The sequence below is a fragment of the Nycticebus coucang genome, chromosome 1 (assembly GCF_027406575.1).
Source record: "Nycticebus coucang isolate mNycCou1 chromosome 1, mNycCou1.pri, whole genome shotgun sequence".
Taxonomy (NCBI): Eukaryota; Metazoa; Chordata; class Mammalia; order Primates; family Lorisidae; genus Nycticebus; species Nycticebus coucang.
In genome coordinates this window covers 44899826-44923636 of record NC_069780.1, presented here as the reverse complement: position 1 = coordinate 44923636, position 23811 = coordinate 44899826, and the positions used below count along the sequence as shown (strand labels likewise).

Sequence of the window (23811 nt, the reverse complement as noted above, 5' to 3'; positions counted from 1 at the left end):
GTACGTGCCTTTTTGCCCAAAGTCTCACCGTTGAATAGTACCTAAATTGAGACCAAAATTGAAGATTCTCTCGCTTTTCTTTCTTTTTTTGAGATAATCTCACTCTGTTGCCCATGCAAGGGTACCATGGCCTCAAACTAGCTCACTGCAACCTCAAACTCCTAGCTACCCTCCTGCCTCAGCCTCTGACTAGCTGAGATGACAGGCACCCTCCACAATACTAGGCTAATTTTTCTATTTTTAGTAGAGCCTGATTCTCACTCTTGCTCTGGCTGTCTCGAACTCCTGAGCTTAAGGGATCCTCCTGCCTTGGCTTCCCCAAGTGCCAGGATCAGAGGCATGATAAGAGTACAGGCGTGAACCACCGCGCCTGGCCCAAACTGAAGACTCTCCCTACCTCATCACAATAATCCCATTATTTTTTATTAAAACAGCAGGCTATTTTGTTTCTTTTTAGCGAAATACTCCAATAAAAAAAAAAAGCTCTGAAATCCCACTAATATATCTAAAATAAGTTTGAATGTTAAAACTTTTTTCTCACTCTCATTCATTCAAAATATGTGTTCCACATACTGTCACTTCTCCAATTTGATTATGCTTCAATTTAGAATTCAATGCTATTCAGAATGACACTGTTTAGCTGCTCATAAAGAGGAGTAAATGACCTTAACTAGCTTATTTTTGAGCTGGTTAATTCACAGTTTCAAATCTCTAAACTATATTCTTCCTGCAGTTGTAATAAATTACATATTTTTTCTTTTTTTAAAATAAATAATATTTTAAAAGAGCTACATTTATCCATCCTGCTAGTTAACTGATTAAAGGGTAATGTCTTTCATTCTTTTCTGTATATTTTTTTCCTTCTGAATATTTGAGAACTATCCAAGAAACAAAAGACAAAATAATAATCTTCAAACTTCTTCTGAAAAATATTTTTAGTTTTTTCTTCTGAACTCACAATTCCACTTTAAAAAACATCACCTTACCACTCTTCCAAGGTCCAATCCCTCCCCAGAACCACACCAGAGAAAAATAAACGATCTAGGTGCTGCAATCTCATCAATTTCTAACTTCATAATCTGTAAGAAACCAAAACAATATTGCATGAAAGTAGTTCGTTTCTCATTTATCTTACATCCAAAAGAATAACCATCAAAATTTATCAGGATTCTCAGTAGGTGTTGAGAGTGAACTAATTTCCCTTAGTAAATTAATGGAAAATAAAATTTAAATTTATTTAAAATTACTTGTTCTGCTGTTTTAATATTATATACACATGCATACACATAAATACACTTGCTTTTATAGGGAAAGAACTTAGATGAAACCTTTTTTATAGAATTATGGAATCTTACAAAATGGAACTTCAGAGATATTCTACAATAATGTTATACTGTTTACCAAAAGAATGCAAAGAGGTTAAGGGAGCCCAAAGTTAAGGGTAAAATTAAAATGAAATATAGTATTTGGAGGACTGTGGTTTCCAGTATCTATAGAACACTTTTTGATAAATCAACATACCTATTTTCTTATAACTACTTCAAGTCTGAAATGCCAAAAAAAAAAAATGATAATACTCTTTTGACTCTGTAATTCTAAAAGCTAAGCACTGATATTCTAAATAAATGCTAATGTCCTTAACAAAAATACACTGATCACTAATGTGAAAAAGAATACTTATGAAACTAACATACTTTTCTTATTTACATTTTATTTACTATATTAATTACTGGTATTTTCCTTAGAATATCATCACATGGGTTAAGAGTTTAGGACTCTGGGTCCAGACAAAACTTTTCGTATGTCAGTCAGAGCTGAAATTCAGTGAAAATAAATTGAAATCAAGAACTTCCATATAAAATGGAATTTATTTCAAAAACTCTATTATTCTGACATATATACTTGAAGTTCTATGCCTTTACTCACCAAATTTCACAGATTGGGTAGAGAAAACAAGGTTTAATCTAACTATTAAATAATATTAAATAAGGTATAATAAGATTGTTTAAATTTTCTTTTCTTTTGACCAAAAATAGTTTTTAATAATCAATTTCCACAAGAATATGATGAACTAGACATTTTTAAACACTACTGGAAGGGATGCAAATTTGTATGACCCATTTGGAAAACTGCTCAGCAAGTAATAATAGCAAGAATGTTAAGTCTTTAATTCTGAATCTTGGGAATATTATATTCTGTATACTTTTCTGATTTTTCAACAATAAATACAGGTAACACTTTATAAACGGGAGAGAGGAGATTTCTTTTGTTCTTTTACATTATAAGAACCATAAAATAGTAAATAAAAAAGTGAGGAGTCCTAAAGTTAACAGAAAAACCTTCAAGAAGAAGAAAGAACTAAAGGCAAATCTTGAAAAATAAGCATTACTGATGTTAAGAATAGTTAATCAACATTAATGCAGAAAGTCACATGCAAGGATTCAAAGAGGTCTCCTATGAAACATCAGTCTTAGGGAGAGAGGGAGGGGAGGGAAGGGGGAAGTGCATCTTACAAGGGTACTTGTGAAACTTACTAAATGTAGAATATAAATGTCTTAACACAATAAAACTAAGAAAATGCCAGGAAGGCTATGTTAACCAGTGTGATGAAAATATGTCAAATGGTCTATAAAACCAGTGTATGGTACCCCATGATTGCACTAATACACACAGCTATGATTTAATAAAAACAGAGGCAGAGTTTCACTTCGTCATTCTTGGCAGAGTGCCTTGGCATCACAGCTCACAGCAACCTCAAACTCCTGGGCTCAAGTGATCTTGCCTGAGCCTCCCAAGCTCTATTTTTTATTTTTACTTATTTTATTTTTTATTATTATTAAATCATAGCTGTGTACATTAATGCAGTCATGGGGCACCATACACTGGTTTTATAGACCATTTGACATATTTTCATCACACTGGTTATCATAGCCCTTCCTGGCATTTTCTTAGTTATTGTGTTAAGACATTTATATTCTACATTTAGTAAGTTTTACGTATACCCTCGTAAGATGCACGGTAGGTGTGAGCCCACCAATCACCCTCCCTCCGCCCATCCCCCACCTCTCCTCCTCTCCCTCTCCTCCGTCCCCATATTCTTGGGTTATACTGGGTTATAGCTTTCATATGAAAGCCATAAATTAGTTTCATAGTAGGGCTGAGTTCATCGGATACTTTTTCTTCCATTCTTAAGATACTTTACTAAGAAGAATATGTTCCAGCTCCATCCATGTAAACATGAAAGAGGTAAAGTCTCCATCTTTCTTTAAGGCTGCATAATATTCCACGGTGTACATATACCACAATTTATTAATCCATTCCTGGATGGATGGGCACTTGGGCTTTTTCCATGACTTAGCAATTATGAATTGGGCTGCAATAAACATTCTGGTACAAAAAAAAAAAACTAAAAATAAATAAAAATCAGTATATTAATTATAAAAAAAGAAAAGAAAATATATATCCAAATAACCCATCGTCAAAGAAGAAAGGATATGAAAATTAGAAAATGATTGAATGCTAATGAAAGTATCATGTATCAAAAAAAAGAAGAAGAAGAAGAAGAAGAAGAAACATCAGCCTTACAGTTTCAATCCTTTCTTTACCCTACCTCTCTTCTGGAATGGTAGTTAACTATTCTTAATATCAGTAATACTTTGAATCCCTGCATGTGATTTTCTGCATTAATGGTAGTTAACTATTCTTAGTATCAGTAATACTTATCCCTGAGCTCTTGGTCAGGCTGGTCTCTAATTCATGACCTCATGCTCTGATTATACTCTCCTTGAAATTCCCTATTACCTCGGTTTCCATGACATTCCTACTCTCCTGGTTCTCCTCATTTATCTCTGATCCATTTTTTTATAAGTGCTCCTTAGATCTAATGCTTCTCCAGGTTTTGTTGACAGTCCATATTTTATCTTGAGACACAATCCAAGGACAAACTTAACTATTTGCATGTGTTTAATGTGATAATCCTCTAAAACAAGGGTCCTCAAACTATGGCCTGCGGTCCACATGAGGTGGTGTGATTTGTATTTGTTCCTGTTTTGTTTTTTATTTCAAAATAAGATATGTGCAGTGTGCATAGGAATTTGTTCATAGTTGTTTTTTTTTAACTATAGTCCTGCCCTCCAACAGTCTGAGAGACAGTGAATTGGCCCCCTGTTGAAAAAGTTTGAGGACGCCTGCTCTAAAATGTGTATTTTGAGACCAGATCTGTGTGTCCTTTGAGTTTCGCATTCCTCTTACCTCTTCCACTTAAGTGAGTATCTAACATATGCCCCCCAAATCAATATTTATCAATATTATCTGAGCCCTCTATTTCTGCTTCTCTTCCTTGATTCACCCTCAGTTAATAGTAACTCAATCCATTTAACCCAAGATAGAAACCTTCAGCTCTTGTTCCCATCTCAATCACTCAACCTTACACTCTAGGAGGCTAAGGTGGGAGATTGCTTGGATCAGGACTTAGATGTTACTGACACTAATCAAGTGCAAAATAAGTTGTAATTATTCTGTCAGCTTTTAGATTTTTTTCTAGCTATATATCCAAGGACTCTAAGACTGGAATTGTGAGTCTTCTACAGCCTACTCACGACTTGCTCTATTTTTGTATCAGAAAGAAAAATAAAATTTAAGATAATGTACTATTCGTTAATGTAACTTGAACCTCCAGCAATAACATATATTGTAAATCTATATTTATAATTCCTACAAAAGTAGGGATATTTATAATCTCACTTTCTGATCAAATAATTCATTACGATGTAGAAAGTTTCATCATACATCATCCCAAGTCCAGCATTTTTCATTAGCAGTGATGCCAGTCTCTCTGTAATATTCTTCCAAAGGGGGTTCCAGAAGAATAACATCAAATTTGGGTGTTAGTTCTCTGATGTCAAAGGCTTCTATATCTGCTTGTAAATACCTGGTTGATTAAAACAAAAAATAAATAAAAGATTTTCAAATATGATTCACATGTGGTAATGAAAATTTTCTTAAATATTACTAAACATTATTACCAAACATTATTTTTAAAATAATCATGAGCTAATTACTAAATGGTTTTTTCATGGAAGGTCTTCTTTCTTTAGTATAGACATTCAACCACCCTCCAGTATTCCTCCCTAAGTCATGGAAACAATTACACTATAAAATAAAAATCATACTATTCCTCACATATATCTGGAATTCTTGTCTTATTTTTACATTGAAAATTCATATTCAGATGTAACTTTCTGAACCCCTTTCCATAGTCACCTGAATTTTCTAAGGAATGCCATATTACTTTTTTCCTAATTGTTTAGTTAGGTTAGAAAAATTACTTCACTATGTGTTTTAAATTCGTCCTTCTAAAAAATAGTATCTAAGGCTGTGCACAGTGGCTCAGCCTGTAATCCCAGCTCCCTGGAAGACTAAGCTGGGTGGATTGCTTGAGCTGAAGAGTTTGAGATCAGCTTCAATAAGAGCAAGACCCCCTCTCTAAAAATAGCCTGGTACTGTGGTGGCCACCTGCGTCCCAGCTACTACAGAGGCTGAGGCAAGAGAATCGCTTAAGCCCAAGAGTTTGGGGTTGCTGTGAGCTATGACACCATGGCACTCTACTAAATGTGTCAAAAAATAAATAAAATAAATAAAAAATAAAAATGAACTTAATTTTTATTGAATATGAAAAAATAAAAATAAAAATAGCATCTAAATATTGACATAATTTTTCTTATATTAACTTGTTCATTATTAAAAATGTCTACATTACTAGACTTTTCATGCTAACATAAATTACTCCTAGCCTTTCCTGAAGTTATTTTCACATAGTATAAAAGTATTTTAAATCTAAACTATTCTGAATGTAACAGAGTTTTTAAATAGAATGAATCTTAGGGTACACTAAGATTTCCCCACATACAAGGTTAGACAACTATGTTTGCAAACTCATGGCTCAGTATCACTACAGACACCTTTGAAGTACTCCCCTTGGGAAGCTATGCAAGAACACTGGCACCTAGTTCATCCTTCAAAGTAATTTTGGAACTCTTTTTCTGGAATAGCCATCACAGCTGTCACTGAAAGAGGTCTGACAATTAAGTTCACAAACTCATCCTACAAAAAGTACTTTGAAGGGTGGACTATGCACTGGTGTGTTAGTGCACAGCTTCCCTAGGGAAGTCTAGTGACTAGTGATAGCAGTGAAGTACCCAGCACTTTTTCTAGGATGAGTTCATAAACTTAATTGATCAACCTCATATGACAGCAGCTCTGACGGCCATTCCAGTAAAAGAGTTCCAAAATTCTTTTAAAGGGTGAACTAGGAACTGATGGTGGTGCATAGCTTTCCAAGGGAAGTACTTTGAAGGTGACTACAATGATATTCAGCAATCAGGTATGTAGTACTTTTTCTAGGATGAGTTCACAAACTTAACTGTCCAACCTTATATGTTTTAGGGATTATACACTTACTGTACTTCTGCCCCTCTCCCATTACTCATGACCATGTATTAGTATTGCTGTCAGCCCAGTATGTATTTTCCCATATTTTCGTATAACATGACTAGGAATGTTAATAACATTTGAAACAGTTTAACCCAAAATATAAATTTAGTAATAATAGTTTACAGATATTATGATTTAATGCCATAAATACTTTCTGTGAATGACACATTTTATAGTATACTATTCATTAGCTCACACACGCCCTCAGTGGGAAATGGACATTTCTCATTTTTTCTTGTCATGATGGCTTTTCTACTAATTTATAGGATGCTTTTGTTACATGTACAAAACATTTAAAGCTAAATATGAAACAAACATTCTCTAATTTCAAAGAACTTATGCTACATATACATCTCTGAAAAACACATTATTCTGTTTAGCAAAGATGAAAATGAATTACCATATTCCAAATTGTTAAGAATAGTATTTCAGAGGCTGGGCACAATGGGTCACACCTGTAACCCTAGCACTCCAGGAGGCTGAGCAGGTGGATTACTCAAGCTCAGGAATTCTACACCAGCCTGAGCTAGAGTGAGACCCCATCTCTACTAAAAATAGAACAAACTAGCTGGGCCTTGTCAGAGGCACGTATAGTCCCAGCTATGTAGGATGCTGAAGCAAGAGGATTGCTCAAGCCCAAGTTTGTGGTTGCTATGAGCTGATGACACCAGGGCACTTTACCCAGGGCGACACAGTCAGACTCTGAATCAAAAAAAAAAAAAAAAAAAAAAAAGGGCGGCGCCTATGGCTCAGTAAGTAGAGCGCCAGCCCCATATGCCGAGGGTGGCGGCTTCAAACCCAGCCCCGGCCAAACTGCAACAAAAAAATAGCCAGGAGTTGTGGCGGGCGCCTGTAGTCCCAGCTACTCAGGAGGCTGAGGCAAGAGAATCATGTAAGCCCAGGAGCTGGAGGTTGCTGTGAGCCGTGTGACGCCAGGGCACTCTACCGAGGGCGGTACAGTGAGACTCTGTCTCTACAAAAAAAAAAAAAAAAAAAGTATCTTAAGATGGCTAATTATTTTTTATCCTTTAAGTTTTCTAAACTTTCTCCAGCAAACAAATAATTTTGTAAGAAAAAAGTTAATTTAAAGGTATTTTAAGCTGAGTAAGTATCAAGAATACAATAAACATGAATAATTTTTTAATAGGACAAAAATAATTTGTACTTCAAGCAAATTATCTGAAAAGCTGAAAAAATTTTAAATGAGAACCCACTGTGTACTTAGCACAAGAGTTTCAAACTGATATATTTTATTATAAAAAATAGAGCAATAAAATATGTTAATCTTATATGGGCACTGAATATTTTTTAAAAAGAAAAAATTATAACACACTGATACTTTAAGCCTCAGTTGGGAACCAACAGTAATTCAATATAAACACTTACATAGGAGGAGTGTTAGATTTAGATATTAACTCATCCTTTAGCCTGATGAGCTCCCTTAGTTTAGGGTATTCTTCAAATCTGTCAGCTAAACCTGAGAAGGAAAAATAGCAAATTCTAAATTTCCATTCAAATAAACTTAGTATCAATGAATTCAAAGGGTATGAATTTTCTCAAAACAATAATACACACATCAGTTTGCTCTCATGTCTTTTAGAAAAGCTAATCTGTAGCATTTTTCAGATAATTCATATATACATTTCATAACTAATGACCCCAAGCCCACATACAGGTAAAAACTCAGATGTTCTGAAGACTAGTTCAAGTCAATATACCATTTAATTTCTCATATTTATTAGGTTAAACAATCTGCTCATAGCATCAACTTTAACCATTCAGGAAAAGAAAAAACAACTATCTTTCCTGTGTGTTTTCCCCCCTTTCCAGTGTGCTTTCTTGCCTTCCTTTTCGTTTAAAAAAAAAAAAATTCCTTCTCCTAAAAAAATGTAGTAACTGTTAAGATTTTTTTACTTAATTTCTTGGAAAGTTAGCCAAAGTAGAGAAAATTAGTATCTTTTTCCTATCTTTTTCACCACATAGGAAGCATATTTGTAATACTATAAATTATATAAAATTAATATAAAAACAAAAGTACAAATATCAATAACTTTAACATAAAAGAGAAAAAAGTGAAAGATTTTGAAAAGCTTCTTCAACCAGTGCTTATAGACCACTCTTCAAATAAAACAAGTTTGAAGACTTTATTGTAGTTAGATTTCAACAGAGTTGTCAGTTCTCAGTCCTATACCAAATAGAAGGAACAACTTTTCTTCAGTCTATCATAATAGTTTTCTAAGTACATTTTCTTTGAATTGATAAAGGAAGTGTCTTAAGAGCAGAAAGGTTTATATCCAAATTTAGTTACAAAATTTATTTATTTATTTATTTATTTTTTGCTATTTTGGCTGGGGCTGGGCTTGAACCTACCACCCCGGTATATGGGGCCAGCACCTTACTCCTTGAGCCACAGGTGCTGCCCCAAAATTTATAAGTTTTGATGACTAAATTTTGCTTGTAGAAGCATTAAAATTAGTTTCTATTTCAGAGTAATGTTTCTACAAGTGATAAAGAAAAAATAAATTGGATTACATCAAAATTAAAATGTACTCCAAAATACACCATCAAAAAAGTGAAGAAACAACCTCCAGAATGGGAGAAAATAACTGCAAATCATGAATCTAATAACACTTGTACCTAAAACACCTGAACACTATTTACACACACACAGAATAAGAACTCTTGCAATTCAGTAATAAAAAGACAAAGAAAAATTTAACAACAAAGCACCTAGACATTTCTCCAAAGAAGATAATTGGCCACCAATAAGCATGAAAAGATGCTCAGTATCATTAATCACTAGGAAAATGCAAATCAAAACCACAATGAGATGCCACTTTACACCAACTACAATGGCTTTAATAAAAAACACAGATAATAAGAGTCCAGGATGTGAAGAAACTGGATCCCTCACCTATTTCTGGTAGGAATGTAAAATGGTATGGTCACTTTGAAAATAAAGAAGTAGTACCTAAAAAGATAAGAGAGGATTACCATGGGACCCAGCAATTCCACTCCTAGGTATATACTGGAGAGAGATAAAAACATGTCCACAGGCTCGGCACCCATAGTTCAGTGGTTATGGCACTGGCCACATCGAGGCTGGCAGGTTCGAACCCAGCCCAGGCCACCTGAATGACAATGACAACTGCAACCAAAAAATAGCTGGACATTGTGGCGGGCACCTATAGTCCCAGCTACTCGGGAGGCTGAGGCAAGAGAATTGCTTAAGCCCATGTCCACATAAAAACTTGTATATGAATATTCATAACAGCAGTGTTCATAATAGCCAAAAAATACAAACAATCCATACGAATGGATAAAGTATGACATATATATACACACACACATACCCACACACACACGTACAATGTAATATTTGGCAATAAAAAGAAAGTATTAACATATGCTATAGCACCAATGACTCCCAAAAATATTATGCTAGACTCAGTGCCCATAGTTCAGTGGTTAGCGTGCCAGCCACATACACCATGGGTTCAAACCCAGCCGGGGCTGCTAAATCCAGCCGGGGCTGCTAAAATGACAACTACAACAAAAAAGTACCCGGGTGTTATGGCAGGCACCTGTAGTCCCAGCTACTTGGGAGGCTAAGACAAGAGAATGGCTTAAGCCCAAGAGTTTGAGGTTGCTGTGAGCTGTGATGCCATGGCACTCTACCAAGGCCAACATAGTGAGACATTGCCTTTCAAAAAAAAAAAATTATGCTAAGAACCCACTCACCAAATACCACATATTACATGATTTCATTTATGAGATGTCTAAAATAAGCAAATTTATCAAGATAGGAAGTATATTAATGGTTACTTAATGCTAGGGTGGGCAGAGGAGAGGGTGGGAATGGGGACTGAATGTTAATGGGTACAGGGCTTCCTTAAATGAAATGCTCAGATATACATTGTGGTAATGGCTGCATAACTCCTGTGGATACACTAAAATAAACAACGAATTATACTCTTTAAATAAAAGAACTGCAAGATCTCAATAAAGCTATCTAAAATGCAGGCAGTCATAGAACCAATGAGGAGGAGTCCTACAAAAAGAAAGAAAGAAGAAAATATAATAACATTGTGCAAGGAAAAGGAATTTGTACCAGAAGAAAGCACTGATACAGAAAGAAGAAGTCAACCCAGGAAAAATAATTTTGTTAGAAATAATCCACAAATTACTAAATTACATGCATATAATTTAGACTTAAGAACAGCCTATTCCAAATAAATCTGACCTACCTACATCCCTGATGAAATTCTGAGGCCTATGTCCAGTGTCTACAAAATGTTGGCAGTAATCATTATGGGGATTCAAACTCTGTGTTCCCTTAAGAAAGTCAAAATCAAATTAATAGCATGTACTCTGAAGACAAACACACCAAATTTGTACTTTGTTTTTTATCATGGGGTCACACAAAATATAATCAACTGATAGGTTAAAGTAATCTTTGAAAACACAAGTAAAATTATAGCATTATTGTTCCGTAGCTACTGACATTAATACATTATTATCTCATACCAAATAGTCAAATATCAGAAGGAAATTTTATAAATAATTTTAATTCATCTTTTTTTTTTTTATTATAATAACCCTTAAATAACCGAAAAAAAATCTTAAAAACAAATAGGTATTTAAAATCTTTTCAGGTACAGAACTTAAACGTGAAGAGTTAATAACAAGATTTAAAAATTCTCTATTTTGGAGGGAGGAGGGTGGGGCCTTGGTGTGTGTCACACTTTATGGGGGCCAGACATGATTGCAAGAGGGACTTTACCTAACAATTGCAATCAGTGTAACCTGGCTTATTGTACCCTCAATGAATCCCCAACAATAAAAAAAAAAAAAAAATGCTAAAAAAAAAAATAGGTGAGTAAAAAAAAAAAAAACAAATTCTCTATTTTACCTTAAGAAAAGTACTTGAATCTTTGTAAATCTCTTCTTCATATGGCAAGTTTTCATCTTCTGGTTGCATTTCTACTTCATCCTTGAAAAAGATTTAGTAAACATTTTACACAGACAATCCCTCTAATTATTATATATTAAGATGCAATAAATATTTTATGTCCCTAAGATATAATAAATATTTCTAATTAGCTTTAAAGCCAAACATTAAAGTCTTTGCTTTCTCATCATTAGATCTAATTATCTTCAAAATAAAAATTTCCTCATTACTATGAAGAGTAATTACCTACAATTATTGACATTTTGTTGACTGAATAGTCTACAAGGATTTATAACATATATAATATTACAAATGTGAGAATTTAGCTTAACTCATGAAAGATACAACCATCAGTTGGGCAATTTATTCCTATTAGATTGAACCATATGGAACTACTATAGTTATAGGTCAAAAACACTGGAATATGAGCAATTGTATATGGTTCTACCTAAAACAATCACAAATATTTAAGTACTTATTAGAGTACACCAAAATGCAACACACAAAGTGTTCATGAGATTACATATCATATCACTAAAATTCCTAGAGATATACTGAAACTATACATTCTCTATTAAATATAGTAATACATAATTTACTTTAAAAAAATGGAAGTAGGTTTTCAGCCATAATATGTATTTTTCTTCAACTGTATTCTTCAATATGTATTTTGTAACTAAGTATTGTAGTTACAAGCTCAGGTGTTGGTTCTTTCTCAGGCCTCTTCAAAAATGCTTCTATACTGCTGGCTAGCCATGAGTTACTGTACTAGCCGGTATCGTTAACACGAAATACCACAACTCAAAAAGGACTATTGCAGCTTTCTGAAACTGAATCTAATAACTCAAAGTTTCTGATACACTTATCTCCTCATACTTCTTTAAGGATATTATCGCCTGGTGCTTGGCATACTGAATGCTTTATATGCATAACCTAATTTAATCCAGACAACTCTGGCATTAAAATGAGAAAGATAATAAGGTCTTACATTAACTGATGATAACATATGACACTGACAATTATTTTAGCACATCGTAAAATTCATTTTTTCACCAAATTTGTTTTCTTGGATATGAAACTACATGTATTATTATAAGGATTACTTTTTTTCTTGATAGTAAAATTCTCTTCTTGCCTTATATTCTTCCATTTTGTCTTCATCTGTCTCTCCTTCATCCAAATACTTACGTTTTGCATTTGGAGCAGAAGTATCATAAGAAGCCCTGAAAATTAAAATGAAAATATCAGGCTCGGTGCTTGTAGCACAGTGGTTACGACACTAGCCACATACACCAACAGTGGCAGGTTCGAACCTAGCCCCAGCCAACTAAACAACTGCAACAACAACAACAAAAAGCCGGGCGTTGTGGCAGGCACCTATAGTGCCAGCTACTTGGGAGGCTGAAGCAAGGGAATCACGTAAGCCCAAGAGTTGGAGGTTGCTGTGAGTTGTGACGCCACGACACTACCCAGGGTGACATAATGAGACTCTGTCTCAAAAAAATAAATAAATAAAATACATAAAATGAAAATATCACACACATTGATTCAAGATGGATAAAGGACTTAAATTTAAGGCATGAAACAATAAAAATCCTCAAAGAAAGCATAGGAAAAACACGGGAAGATATTGGCCTGGGGAAAGACTTCATGAAGAAGACTGCCATGGCAATTGCAACAACAACAAAAATAAACAAATGGGACTTGATGAAACTGAAAAGCTTCTGTACAGCTAAGGAGACAATAACCAAAGCAAAGAGACAACCTACACAATGGGAAAGGATATTTGCATATTTTCAATCAGACAAAAGCTTGATAACTAGGATCTATAGAGAACTCAAATTAATCCACATGAAAAAAGCCAACAATCCCATATATCAATGGGCAAGAGACATGAATAGAACTTTCTCTAAAGATGACAGACGAATGGCTAACAAACACATGAAAAAATGTTCATCATCTCTATCTATTAGAGAAATGCAAATCAAAACAACCCTGAGATATCATCTAACCCCAGTGAGAATGGCCCACATCACAAAATCTCAAAACTGCAGCTGCTGGCGTGGATGTGGAGAGAAGGGAACACTTTTACTCTGCTGGTGGGACTGCAAACTAGTACAACCTTTCTGGAAGGAAGTATGGAGAAACCTCAAAGCACTCAAGCTAGACCTCCCATTTGATCCTGCAATCCCATTACTGGGCATCTACCCAGAAGGAAAAAAATCCTTTTATCATAAGGACACTTGTACTAGACTGTTTATTGCAGCTCAATTTACAATCGCCAAAATGTGGAAACAGCCTAAATGCCCATCAACCCAGGAATGGATTAACAAGCTGTGGTATATGTATACCATGGAATACTATTCAGCTATTAAAAAAAATGGAGACTTTACATCCTTCGTATTAACCTGGATGGAAGTGGAAGACATTATTCTTAGTAAAGCATCACAAGAATGGAGAAGCATGAATCCTATGTACTCAATTTTGATATGAGGACAATTAATGACAATTAAGGTTATGGGGGGGGAAGCAGAAAGAGGGACAGAGGGAGGGGGGTGGGGCCTTGATATGTGTCACACTTTATGGGGGCAAGACATGATTGCAAGAGGGACTTTACCTAACAATTGCAATCAGTGTAACCTGGCTTATTGTAACCTCAATGAATCCCCAACAATAAAAAAAAAGAAAATATCACACACAAATATATATGAGAAGTATAAATGCATCTATTAAAAATATTAAATAACAGAGAGTAAAAACAGAACAAGGCAAAATTTTCAAAATTAAATATTACGTATTTACTCAGTTTATGTATCTTCCAAAAATTCAAACAACCTGATTGATAATTCTGTACTTTATTTTCATGAGAAAGCAAACACATGACAAAATAAGCTGTTGTAGGGGATGTATTACAAAAAACAACTTCTATATATGGCGTCATTTTAATCTATTTTAAATAAGGCTGATGTCCAAAGTGAGCACTAATAATTTGAAATGCTTTCTGAACTATCAAATAAATATCACTTTTAGGATAAAGTATATTTTCCTTCATAAAAATTTTTAAAAAATACTTAATAGTATGTAAGCCAATTCTTATTCTAAAAGTCCATTTCCTAACTACTTTATAAATGAAAACTTACCATATTCAGAAAATATTTCATAATTCATGAACTGACAATAAAACTTCATGTTTTTAAAATCTTTATTTTGATGCTTTTCATAAAAACACACTACATACCTAAGGTGATCTGTTTATTAAACAATCCTTTAACAATATTAACGTGTCACAAAAAGAAAAAAAAAAAAAATTAGTCAACTGACCTGCAAGTTTCTCTTGTTTCAGCAATTTCTCTCTGCTCATCTTTGCTATTTAACACAGCGCCAATGCTGTCAGCACTTTCAGCTCCCAACTGTGAAAAGGTAAAAACCAAAAATTAGATAACAGTTCTTTGGACAGCCTTTTCAGGAATTTATAGAAACATTTACTGTATCAACTATTTTAAAAAATACCAAAAAAAAATAAAAAATAAAAAATAAAAAATACCCAAAAAAGAAAAAATCCTAACTCATATAACAAATAAGTAGATGAGCTTGCAAAACAAACTAGAAAAATGTTGGAACAAAATCATGTTAATTAAGAAAGATTTTGACAGCAGAAAAAGCATTTTATACTTTTAGTTATATAGATAACCCCTTGACTTATGATGCACCCTGATAAACCCATCATAAGTTGAAAATAAACGTGTTCAAAATAAAAGTTGAAAGTGTGCTTCCAGACTTTTTAACTTACAATGGATTTATCAGGATACAACCCTATTAGAAACTGAGGAGTGTAGTGAATGTATGTGGGTTTTGCACCACTTGAAAGTCAAAAAATCATTAAGGAGTATTTGAAAATAAGACATTTCACTTTACCCAATTTCCTACTTTCAAAGTAAACAATAAAACAGTTTAGTAGGGCGGCACCTATGGCTCAGTGAGTAGGGCGCCGGCCCCATATACCAAGGGTGGCGGGTTCAAACCCAGCTCTGGCCAAACTGCAACAAAAAAATAGCCGGGTGTTGTGGCGGGTGCCTGTAGTCCCAGCTACTCGGGAGGCTGAGGCAGGAGAATAGCGTAAGCCCAAGAGTTAGAGGTTGCTGTGAGCCGTGTGACGCCACGGCACTCTACCCGAGGGCGGTACAGTGAGACTCTGTCTCTACAAAAAAAAAAAAAAAACAACAAAGTTTAGTAGTATAGGCTGAACAACCCAAATCTGAAAATCCCAAATCCAAATGCTCCAAACTGAAATTTTCTGAGCACTGACATGATGCTCAAAAGAAATGGTCATTAGAGCATCTTAAATTTCAGATTTTTGTATTTCTGAATGCTCAACTGGTAAGCATAATGTAAATATTTCAAAAGTCTGAAAAAAGTCCAAAATACACAAACATTTGGGAAAAGAGATACTCAACCTGTAATAGCAATAACCAAAAAGCAGCTAACTGTTTTGATACAGGGTTGTAGGCACTAAATTAAACACTTTGTATGCACTTCCTGATATATTGTACTTTATTATCGCTCTACTTTATTAGCCCATGCTCTAATAAAAATCTATCCAGTTTTATTCAAGTTAAGTCGTTATAAGGATTATAGGCACAACACTGAACTTTACTGACACTTTATGAATGGCAATTGTAAATTCTGTCGAGCTTAATTTATTCATCTATAAAAGGGTGGATAGCAACTGACTGTAGATCAAAGAAAATTTATGAAAAGCTTAGCAAAGTCTGAGACATAATTAGTAAGGACTTAATAAATGGCAGGCATTATTAAATTTTACAAAATTTTGTAAGCTGAGTGTAAGGACTACCGTTCGTTTGCCAACCCCAACTAGAGCTTTGGCATTCACTGAGTGTAAAATGTTCAACAAATAATGGTTCCAATAATGTATTTTGAGGTCTGAATTTAAAATTAAGGAGAAACACCCTATATAGTGGCAACAAGAGCTACTAAACATTTCTAAAGATAACAAAAGAAGTGGGGGAAAAGAAGACTGAAGAACACCTGATTTTTCCAAGACGGTAATGCCAGAGGGCCAAGAATAGGTCTGACTCCAAATTCCCCTATTTCTAACAATATTTCACAAATCTGTTCATTAGGTCATAAAAGTTAGATAGGTTTCGGATTTCCTTCAGTAAAACCAATATTTATTACTGAAAAATAACAGCAAGATGCCTCATTACAGCCCATCAGTACTTTCCCCATAAGATAGATGTACTGATCTGAACAGGCAAATGAAAAATATAACCTCTGAATTTTTAAGCAGGAATATGTAGTCTGTACTTTCTGCATGTGTAAACTTACTCCTAAATAAGCGGAGAAGGGTTTATAAGACAAGCTTTGGAGAGACAAATCTGGGTTCAATTTCCTGGCGGAGAGATGACCCACGGGGGTAAAATTATGTAAACTCTGGAGCCTGTTTCATTATTTGACAAGTGAAGATAATACTACCTATTTCGGGGGGGGTGTTGTAACTAACACAGAGTAAGATTTCAATTACTGGCTGTGGATCATGACAAGGATGCCATGCATAACATGCATACATCATATACACAAACTAAATTTAGACTCAGGCAACTTCCAATGGTCTTCAGACATGACCCTAAAGAAATGGTGGAAATTTATTTGACAATGAAGCCACAAGCTCAAGAATTTGGTGCTGACCAGAAGGAAAGACAAGCCACAGACGACCATTTGTGAAGTCAAATTTTAGGATAGCAAGTCGTTCATCCTTGTGTGAATTGCAGTAATTTATTTACAAAGATCAGAGCTTGGTATCCCCACCACTAAAGCCCCGCGCCACGCAGGCGTTCCAGTTCCATAAAAATTGCTGAAAACCAACCGTGCACTCGAAGTAGGCAGAAAATGGAAAAAAAAAAAAAACAAAACACTTGGGGAGCCGCAAGTGTGCAGAACTCCCCGTAGGGGAGAGAGCCAAGGACCCGGTTGGAGGGCGCAGGAAGGCCGGACCGCTGCAGATAGGGAAGAGGAGGAAGGGGGACGCGCACGCGCACTGTCGATCCCGCCCCATATAGGCCGCCGCGGACCTGCTGCGCGAGAAGCTGTCGCCGTAACTTCTGCCGCTCCCGGATCTCCTGCAGGCGGCTGTCCATGTCCTAACTCCTCTTTTCGCCACCTCAAATACTTGTGAATTGCGAGTGAACCCTTGTTCGGTCTTTCCGCAGTCTGTGGAACACACTGTTCACCGAGAGCTGCTGGCGGCGAGTACCCCCTACATTATCCTCAGAATCGATTTCCGGCGCCGGGCGCGGCCGGAATTGGCTCAGCCCAGCCCGGAAGTCCCGCCTTTTCCCAGACTCCTGCGTTTGACGCTGCTTGTAAGGCAGGAAAGCTGCGGCGCCGGGAGGAGGTGGGGTCTCGGCTGTGGTTCCGCCGCCCCTGGCCGCTGTGGTCAGGGCTGGTCCTACCTCTTCTCCACGCTCCTTTCCAGGATATCAGGCTGCCTTGGTGTGTCACAGTGTTTCTAAGCGTTGCCTCCCTTTCCTGTAAATTCCCTAGTTGCCAGTCGTGACGTTTTAAAAATTGCTGGACCTGATTTTTACTGAGAATACAGACTTGAGCCAGATTGTGGCTTTGGCCAGTTAATTGTGTGAGTGAGCCTCCGTTTTCGCATCTGAAAAATGGGCATACTGAGAGTTTACGTCAGAATTGTAAAAATTGAAAGAATAAACGGCTCTAGCGCGTAACGCCGTGAAAGTGTTTATTACTGAGACTTTTGTTACTACTTTACAAGCAGGGAGCAACCACTGTATTTGCCCTGCCCTTTCCCACGCTTCACTGAACCTTCAGATACTTACTGTTCTACCATAATGCATTTTATGGATGCTTCCCTTCGGGGAAATGGGTAATAGTGAAATGTGTCTTTACTGGGTTTGTGTCCTAGAGATCAGGAGCCAGTAGACCCTTTTTGTGTTTGTTCATTTGTCCTAACTGAAATAGCCTACTTACCTGGGTTTGAGGAATAGGGAGAATGGGGTGGTACTGGTTCATTTTTTTTACACTCTGATTTTGGCATCCAAGGGAATCACTATATCCCTTACAAATTCTTGAGTCAGAGAAGCCCCTCATTTCCCCTTCCTTTATGTGGCACCCCAACCCCAACAGCAACTCTGTTTAGGGGCTCTGATAATATCACTTCTCCCCATGTTCCATCAGCTCTAAGACTGGTGGCCATCTGCAGTTAAGAATTTTGAATTTAATCTTAAACCTGTCATTTTCCTCTTCTAATCTTCAATACCCGTGTAACCATTTCTCCATAGAAAATGGTGTCTGTTTAAAATACTTTTTAAACAATTTCTGTTTTCTGCCTAGAACCTGGGCTGATAAAATGGAGATGTCTACTACCTTGTAGTATTTACAAAGCAATTGGAATCTAGCCTAGGGTTGTTGCACTTTTTACAAAGAAGATATAACTCTGAAATAAGGCTCCCAGCTAATGAATTTTAAAACACCAGACCACATTAGCACACCGGTAAGTACTGTACACACCCACCAGTAACATTTGTTCATCCTGGCAACATAAGGACCACTAGGGGGTGTGTGTGGTAGCAAAAGAAGAAAAAAAATTGGAAAGTCTTGACATACATTTCATAGTCTTTGAAGAAGTAATGTCACCTCTAGGCACTTACTTGAAGGAAGCGAGGAGACATCAACATAATGTGCTTTTCAAGAATGACTCCTTCAGACCTATACACGTGCTTCTCAAATTATGATGGGGTTACATCTTGATAAACCCATTGTAAGTAAAAAAAATCCTACATTAAAAATGCATTTAATACCTTTGATAAACCAATCTTAACATCAAAAGACCATAAGTGTAACCATTTTAAGTTGGGGACCACCTGTATATCCAAGTGGCTATTGTACATCCCACTGGAATGTCCTCCACAGTCTTGCCTGTTTTAGATGTCTTTATCTCCTCCAAAAAGTCATGTTGAAACTTAATCTCCAAGGCAACAGTATTGGGAGGTGTGGGCTTTTGGAGATGATTGAGCTTTAAGGGCTTCACCCTCATGAATGGGAATAAGTGCTCTTATAAAAAGGTTTTACAGAGGAGTTCACCCCTTTTGTCCTTCCTCCCAACAGTCTGGAGAATAGACTTTTAAGGTACTGCTTGAAAGCAGAGAATGGCCTTTCACCAGACAGTGAACTTGGCAGTGCCTTATCTTGGACTTCCCACTTGCTAGAGCTATAAGAAATATATTTCTGTTTTTTATAAATTACCCAGTACAAATGAACTAAGACAATCTCAAGCTTAACACAGATAAAGTCTAAATTTGTCATCCACCTTCCCCCTCTCAGAAAAACCCAACTTCGCTTCTCCAGCATTTCCTATTTCATTAATTAATAAATTAATCTATCTTAGAAGTTTATTGTGCTTGACAGGACAACTGATCCGTATCCGCCTATTTTCCTAAATAAGAAATACTCCACTTCTCCCTTAGCCTCCATATCTGCTCTGTGACTATATCTCTGCCCCTGCCCGTACCCACCCCCGACACACATAACACACACACAATTCTTCATTTCTACAACTGCAATCTGTGGATGACTTATATTCCAATTCATATCCTGATGGCCCACCTCTTTCTAGTCTATTCAGTATTCCCTAGAGATTGTGGAATATTTTATCATTTTAAACTCTGCTCAAAATTTGTTCATGTTTCCCCCTTGTCTAGGACAGTACTGTCCAATAGAACTTTCTATAGACGATAGAAATGTTCTACCTGCACTAACCAGTATAGTAGCCACCAGCCATGTATGTCTTCTGAGGACTTAAAATGTGGATATTGTGGGCGACGCCTGTGGCTCAAGGAGTAGGGCGCCGGTCCCATATGCTGGAGGTGGTGGGTTCAAACCGAGCCCCGGCCAAAAATCACAAAAAAAAAAAATGTGGATATTGTATCCGAGGAACTAAATTTTTCTTTTATCTTAATTAAATATAATTAGCCATATTTGGCTAATGACTACCATATTGAACAGTTTCAAGGGGATAAATATCTAAACGACTTAGCATTGGAAACACTACTCTACTGTTTTACCGAGCCTCATTCTGTTCTCCTTTATGTACCCATCTTTTCTTGTCTTTTTTCCAAAAACATGCCTTTTTTTACTATAGTTTTTATAAATTTATAATTAGGTAAAAGAAAATTCTCCTAGAATAAAGAGATAGGTTCCAAAGAGACTTTTAAAAACTACATTTTTTTCCTTTCTTTTTTTTTTTTTTTTCTTATTTTTTATAGAGATGGAGTCTCACTATGTCATCCAGACTGGTCTTGAACGCTTTCTTTCAAATGGCTCCCACCTCAGCCTCCCAACATGCTGGGTTTATGGGCATAAACCACCCCACCCAGCCCTGTCTCTCTTCTTGATGGTGTAAGTGCTTTCAAAATGTAGTAGATGTTTTTTCAAATTTATAATTCCATCCAGATAGAATGAATTAAAAGAAATTTCGATTAGTCTACTTGTTGGACTTCATTGTAGTTATATTTCTCTGTAACAGTTATTTTGATCTCCAAGATAAAGAATAATTGATGTCACTGACTTTTCATACAGCATTGCCAAGATCCATGTCCTTTTTATTTGTCTTAATCCCCTATAAATCAATTGAGAGGAAAACATCCTTTCCACATTTTATCTTTTGGTTTGTCCTTTACTTGCCAATTTTGGTCTTTCAGTCTGCTAATGATACAATTCGTGACCGCCTTTCTTTCCTCTCTTCAAATTACTTTCATTTATGTAACACTATATTGTTATTTTTCTTAAATTTTTGTAGCTGTCATGAAAAATTATCCTGATGCAGTGGTGGCCTCCAAATAACTATAAGCCAGTTTATCCCAGAAGGCATGAAACAGGTTCACAAACCAATTAAAGATGTTTTGATCACACAGTTAATTAAATCACATTAAATTACATTGTCTGAAGCAAGTGGAAAGAGATGGGGTAAGTTACCACCGTAAGGAGAGGGTGCAAGTGGGAAGGACTACACCAGGTGAATCCTGGGTTGTACAATATTCATATGTCCTGTGTCTGTCTTCAGCTGCCGTCTTCCTCACTGATGGTTAGAGGAACACGCTGAAATTTGAGCAAAGAAGTCAATAGATAGAAGACGCTTAGGGCCAAGATATACATTTGATCTATTAAAGAGAGACAGTGACAAGTACACCTGACCACAGCTATTTCTTGTCAATCACCCTGCCAACAACCACGGGTACTGTAAGTGTTTCTTAGGTACAGCACACGTGGGCCCAGAATAGGACCATAGATGGTTAATGGAATGGTAATATGGTCGTTCCATCCCTTTCTCTCTACAAATAACTCTCTCCTTTGTTCCATCATACATATAGTTTAGGCTATCTAGCTTTAACACATCATTCAGTTTATTAGGTTCCTTTTTAAAATTTCAGATAAATATAAGGGTACATACAATTAGGTTACATTGTTTGTGTTTGTTAGGTAAAGTCCAAGTTGCAGGTGAGCCCTTCACCCAGAAGGTATGCCATATACCCCTACATTGTGCCTGTTGGGTGAGAGCCCACCACACTCCTTCCTCCTCCCTTCTAGAATCTAAATGTGTTTTTCTCTCTTTTGACCATAGAGTTGTTCATCTACTAGTTTTATAGTATTGAGTATATGAGATGCTTGCTTTTCAATTTTTGTGGTGTTTTACTTAGGAGGATGTTCTCCAAATCCTTCCAGGTAAATACAAACGATGTGAAGTCTTCATCTTTCTTTATGGCTGAATAGTATTTCATGGTATACATATAAAACAGTTTATGTATTCATCTATGGGTTGATGGACACTTGGGTTGTTTCCTCACCTTTGTAATTGTAAATTGAGCTGCAACAAACGCTCTAGTGCATATGTCCTTAGGGGAAAATGATTTTTTTTTTCCTTCTGGGGCGATAACTAGTAATAGGATTGTGGGATCAAATAGAAGGTCTATTTTTAGCTCTTTGAGGATTCTCCATACTTCTCTCCAAGGAGGCTGTATTAGTTTGCAATCCCACCTACAGTATATAAGTATTCCCTTCCCTCCACACCTATGCCAGCATCTGCAGTTTGAGGACTTTATGATTCTTGCTGGGATTGTCTGTCTTCTTGGGAGAAGGTTATGTTCATGTCTCTTCCCCAATGATAAATGGGATTGTCGTTTGCTCTTGATTAGTTCTAGTTCTCTGTAGATTTTGATTATTAGGCTTTTGTATGTATATAGGACTTTGTGCCCACCCTGTATTTAGCATCTTGTAAACTTTACCTATGTCTCACAAGCGACTTGCTTACTCATTACTTGTATTTAACACACTCTATGGGACTCATCCATTCCATTCTGTACTCTACAGCAGAACTGAATTTTCCTAATTAATACAACAAACTAATGTTACACTAGTCAACCTTTAAATATTTTCTTTAATATAACATCTATTCAGTTAAATGTATTGACATTACTTATAATGTTTGTATTATTTTATTCTTTTCATTTTCCCATTCTTAACTTATTCCCCAGTTTTGGTCATTTGGAAAAAACAATAGGAATATTTTATGCATACTTCCCAAATAGGTCAAGCATTCAAATCTCTGCATTTCCATTTGATACTGATGTGACAGGATGTGAAATAGATCTCTTTTTACTTTACTCTGCAGAAAATCAATTTTCTTCACAATTATTTTTTATAATCTTCATACCCTTAAAAAACCTATTGACAAGTGATGAGAAAGATAATCTTCATTCTTCTTTCCTAGCAGTTCATGTATTTGACACATGAGGTTTGTACACATGTACAATGCCACATGTACACTAGACCTTAACAGTTGTCCTGTTGAGCACAATGAATTTATGAGCTAGGAAATCATCTGTATTTAATGATTATAACTGAAGCTCTAAGAATGAAGTAAAATGGTAAGCACCCTTCCGAGATCCTCCCCAAAATAGCTATTTCCAGTCAGTCTTTCTGACAAAATTCAAAAATAATTAGCCTCAACCAGCAGGTTTATCGATAAGCATCTACTGAGCATCTATTCTTTAAAGGCACTGGAAAAAACAAAGCAGAACTTATCAGCAAATTCTGACACTCATTTTATTTTGTGTGCTTTCTTGAAAAGTTCTGCCTTATCTCTGAGATCAAAATAACAGTTTCAGAGAAATATAACTACAACAAAATCCAACAAGTGGACTAATCAAAATTTCTTTTAATTCATTCTATCTGAACGGAATTATAAATTTGAAAAAAAAAAGTCTACTACATTTTGAAAGCACTTACACCATCAAGAAGAGAGAAAGGGGCTGGGTGGGGTGGTTTATGCC

The 23811-nt window shown here is 35.9% G+C and overlaps 1 protein-coding gene across 4 annotated transcripts in view; it reads right to left on the bottom strand.

Moving 5' to 3' along the window:
* Positions 1-17738, bottom strand: part of METTL14 (methyltransferase 14, N6-adenosine-methyltransferase subunit) — a 28240-nt gene extending 10502 nt beyond the window's left edge. For 2 of the 4 annotated variants that reach the window (XR_008376038.1, XM_053571792.1), the window contains exons 1-8: positions 17533-17738; positions 14765-14853; positions 12579-12666; positions 11405-11485; positions 10740-10827; positions 7879-7969; positions 4789-4930; positions 987-1079 (exon numbers count right to left, since the gene is read on the bottom strand). Coding sequence is in view for 3 of the 4 variants with exons in the window: in XM_053571792.1 (XP_053427767.1) it covers positions 987-1079; positions 4789-4930; positions 7879-7969; positions 10740-10827; positions 11405-11485; positions 12579-12666; positions 14765-14853; positions 17533-17598 (738 nt within the window). In the remaining variant the exon portion in view is untranslated. The remainder of the gene's footprint in view (positions 1-986; positions 1080-4788; positions 4931-7878; positions 7970-10739; positions 10828-11404; positions 11486-12578; positions 12667-14764; positions 14854-17532) is intronic. The other 2 variants (XM_053571927.1, XM_053571863.1) reach the window with 2 other exon arrangements.
* Positions 17739-23811: the final 6073 nt, after the last annotated feature.